The sequence below is a fragment of the Vombatus ursinus genome, unplaced genomic scaffold (genome assembly GCF_900497805.2).
Source record: "Vombatus ursinus unplaced genomic scaffold, bare-nosed wombat genome assembly UNPS02000580.1, whole genome shotgun sequence".
NCBI classification, from domain to species: domain Eukaryota; kingdom Metazoa; phylum Chordata; class Mammalia; order Diprotodontia; family Vombatidae; genus Vombatus; species Vombatus ursinus.
This window is the reverse complement of record NW_020940358.1, coordinates 27,892,115-27,896,294: the sequence shown is the minus strand read 5'-3', so window position 1 is coordinate 27,896,294 and position 4,180 is coordinate 27,892,115. Positions and strand designations below refer to the sequence as shown.

Here is a 4,180-nt window from a genome sequence, read left to right as displayed (position 1 = left end):
ATCCAGATCTGAATCCTTGCTAGGCTACTGAACACTTGTGTAACCTGAGGCACGTCCCTTAACTTCTATGTGCCTCAGTTTCCTCACCTGTAAAATAAGGGCATTGTACTTGATCACCTCTAAGGTCTCTTCTAGTTCTAAATATGTCTTACCATCTTAGTACAACCCCCTCATTTTTATAGACGAGGTAACAAGTTCAGGGAAGAGCATGACGCCCTAGGACACACACACTGAGTAAGTCTGCAAAGCACTTCTCCCGTCTCCAAATACGGCGTTCTTTTCAACACCCACAGCTCAAATTGACTTCCGACGGGTCGGAACCCGGCCCACAGCACTGCTCGAGGACGTGGTGCTCCCGGGAGGAGAGAAGCCGAGGTTATCCCTGGCACCAAGGGCCAACTGGTCGATCCGATAGGAAATGGAGCTGCAATAGACTGGGTTGGAATGACAGCTCGGTGGAGGGGTCTCGGGATGGCTCTGGGACACATGCAGACGGGGAGGAGAAGGCGCCGCAGTGAACAGCCGGATCAGCTTCCACCGGCTGCAGCTCCGAGCCCCGAGGCAAGAGAAGGGGATGGGATCCCGGGAAGGCAGGGCGCCGCAGCGGGCGACCTCCTGCGACGGTCTCAAGGGGTCCCCGGGCCGGACCCGACGCAGCGAGGCCCGACCCTCGGCGTCTCGTCTCTCGTCCTCGGCGTTGAGGGTGAGGAAGCGCAGCACCACGAGGTTGAGAAAGGCGCCTATGACCGTCAGGCCCAAGAGGATGTAGAGGAAGCTGAAGGCTACGTAGGGGGGCCGCTTGTGCAGCGCCTCGTCACGCTGCAACGCCACGAAGTCGCCGAAGCCGATGGTAGTGAGCGTGATAAAGCAGTAGTAGTAGGCGTGGAAGAAGGTCCAGCCTTCGAAGTGGGAGAAGGCCGCGGCGCCCATGGCCAGCGTGCCCAAGCACGATAGCAGCCCCACCACCACCATGTTTTCTGTGGACACCTGAGTCCTCCGAAGTCCCGCGCAGCGCTTCAGACGCTGCAGCAACCATCGGACCAGCACATTCATGCGCTCGCCTAGGCTCTGGAACGTGACCAATGTCAGGGGGATGCCCAGGATGGCATAGAACATGCAGAAAATCTTACCCGCGTCCGTGCCTGGTGCTGCGTGGCCGTACCCTGCACAAGGAAAGAGGAAACGGGAGAATGACTTGGGGTTGGGGGGTGGATAGGAGTGTCAAGCGAGGAAGAAGAGGTGAGGAGAGGGGGGAAACCTAGACAAGAGGGGATATGTGGAGAAATTGGAGGGAAGGGCAAATATGGGGAAGGGGAAAGAAGGCATGGCGATGAGGGTGCCCAGGTGCCACCCCATGAAGCCTTGAGTGGCCATATTGAAAAACGAACTGGTTTTGGCGTAATACTAGCCAGGTGCAATCAGACCCTTTCACTAATTAATAGTATGCCTTCAGGCATGTCATCTCATTTTCCTCATCCCTAAAACAAAAAGGTGAGACTAAATGAGGTCTCTTCTAGCTCAAAAGTCCTACGTTTTCCAATCCTCTTCTCCAACTAAAAGTGCTGTCTCCCACCCCAAACTGTCCTAGAACACTTGTCTGACCTATTCTTTTTTTTTCTTTAAATTTGTGTAGCCACTGTATTAGATCAAAAGCTCCTTAAGGCCTGCCATTTTTCCTTTATATCTCCAACATAACCAAGGGCCCTGAGTAAAGTGGGAACTTAATACATTTTGGTTGAATTAAATTGGGAAGAGGGTAGGCCCTGATAGGGAGACAGAGTGGATTGAGCTGGGGAGTGTGTAATATGGCAGATGTAAGCATACAGAGAACAGCCAAGGACAGGCAATAATTGAGAATGAAAAGAAAACATTTTTCTAATGTCACTGGTGCTTCCTCATAAATAAGTTGATCATTCACAGTTCTGGTCTCTACAGATATCCTTCCCACCCCATTCCCACTCCACGCCCCCCTCATCCTATGGAGAATAAAACAAAATCTGTGAACACTCATTCCTTCAAGGCTCCCTTGGCCTGGATAGTTGACTCTCATGGTTCCCAAGGGGGCAGAGTCCTAGGAAGGGCCAGAGGCCAGCAGGATCATTAGCAAATGCTCAGTGTCCACCCTGAGCTAAGACAGAACATTCTCCCATTTCACCTGGGCCACTCCTCATCTATCTCTTTTCTAAGACCCTAGTTAGGACCAATTATTTGACAGGCCTCGATACACACTCACACACACACACACACACACACACACACACACACACACACACACCCCTAAGGTCTCAGGGTCTCAAGTATTTAGGGCACAGCAGAACCTGAGTACTTAGGTGCTGATAAGCCATAGAAGAGAAAAGCCAATAGCCATGACCCCAGTGAGAGAGACAGAGAGACAGGGTGAAAGGGCACGGAATGGACTGGCAAAGTTAACCTGAACAAAGTCTTAGGTGGAAAAAGCTCCGAAGTTAGAATCAGAAGACTTTGCTTGATTCACATCCCAGTTTTTGCTACTTTGGATAAAAAAGAAGTTATTTCTCCTCTTTGAATCTCAGTTTCCTCGCTTGTAAAAACAGGGGTTTGGATCAGATTGTCTTCCCCAGTTCTAGTATCCTATTATCCTATTATCCAGTTCTAGTATCCTATCTAGTACCCTGCGTTTCAGTAACAAGTTTGCAGAGTCCAAATCCTCAGAAAGATTTCTGAACTCAGGGAGACAGACTGGCACGGTGCATCTGAGAGCTGAAAGTGGGAGAAGACTCAGAAAGGAAGAGGAAAGGCTAGCTGTCTCTCTGTACTGGCTGAGGTCCAAAGTGAGACCCCAGGCTCCGCGGACTGCCCTTAAAAGGAAACTTTCTCCAAGCAATAGATTGGTGAGGGAGGCAAGAGGAGACAGAGCTTCCACGGCTGAATATATACGAGAGGAGAGGTGCCTAGCCCTCCTGCTGGGCTCTAAAGAAAGTCTTCCACCTCCCACCACCCCTACTCCACCCAAGCCAGCTTTCCCGGTCACTACTGAGTGACTGGGTCTTCATCCTGGGATGAGTTGGGCTTCCCTGGTCTGCATGTCAATGAAGTTACAAAGGTGCCCAGTCTTAGCCCAATAAAAGGAAAGAAGCTAAGGGACAAGGCAGCAGCAAGCCGATTAAGGGAACAGTGTAAGGGTCTGGAACTTCCCCCCTCAAAAACAAAACAAAAAACCAACCCACTCATACAGGAGCGTATTTAGCACTGATGGGAAACTTGGTGTTCATTTAGTGTAATTCTTTCATACATAAGAAGGAAATAGATTCAGACGGGAAAAGCCTAGTCTGAGGATACATATCTGGTGAGTGGTAGAGTCGGTATTCGAACCCGGGGGTTCGGACTCATCGCTAAACCAATGTGCGTATGGGGCCGAGGTTTGCAAATAGTTTCAGACACTCGGTCCTCCAACGCCCCTCCTCCCGTTTCACTCCTACTCCATTGGCTTTGGGCCGGGGCACAGAGGTGGGCGCGTCGGGCTCCAGAGGGGAAGGAGAGGGAGGCCAGGCTAGGCCTCCTAGCAGGGACTGCGGGGCTGTGCGCTCACCGATGGTGGTAATGACCGTGATGGCGAAGTAGAAGGAGCCGGCGAACTTCCACTGGCGGCCGGCACGGTGCGGCTCCGCCTGCAGCACCAGGCGCTCCAGCTCGCGGTAGTCCTCGGGCGAGAAGCGATATTTCCTGCGAAACTCGCTGCGCTTCTGTTCCAAGAGCCGCTTCCTGGCACTCTCCGTCTCCGACTCGAGCGCGTCGAACACCGCGGCGCCCACCAGCAGATAGGAGAAAGTGCAGAGGATGAGAGACGCGGTACGCACGTTCTGCCTCTTCATGGTGAGCTAAGACTCGGGCCGGGGCAGAAGTGGGGGCCGTCTCACCCGGGCAGGCTCATGGCCAGGGGGGAGGAGGCTCTCCGACTCCTCACAATCACACTGCCACCTCCAGTCACCCCTCGACTTTGATCAAGTAGCCGGGCTACGGGACCGATCCCCGACTCTAGCCTGCCGCCCAGTGGTCCGTAGCTCTCTGCCCCAGCCCGCCAAGCCTCAGCGGCCATGCACAGTTCGAACCTCGACGGCAGCGCTGAAGCGCAGAGGTTAGCACAGCTCCTGGTCCCTCCTGCGCCCGAGTCAGCTGGAGTGCCTCCTCTACTGCTGCAGCT

General features: G+C 53.3%; 1 protein-coding gene across 1 annotated transcript; it reads right to left on the bottom strand.

The window, feature by feature from the left end:
• Nucleotides 1-294: 294 nt before the first annotated feature.
• Nucleotides 295-3,851, bottom strand: KCNK15 (potassium two pore domain channel subfamily K member 15). Its single transcript, XM_027848242.1, has 2 exons — nt 3,569-3,851; nt 295-1,163 (listed from the first exon to the last, which is right to left on the bottom strand). Exons 1-2 carry the CDS (start codon nt 3,849-3,851, stop codon nt 295-297), a joined length of 1,152 nt encoding a protein of 383 aa, XP_027704043.1.
• Between the last annotated feature and the right edge of the window lie 329 nt (nt 3,852-4,180).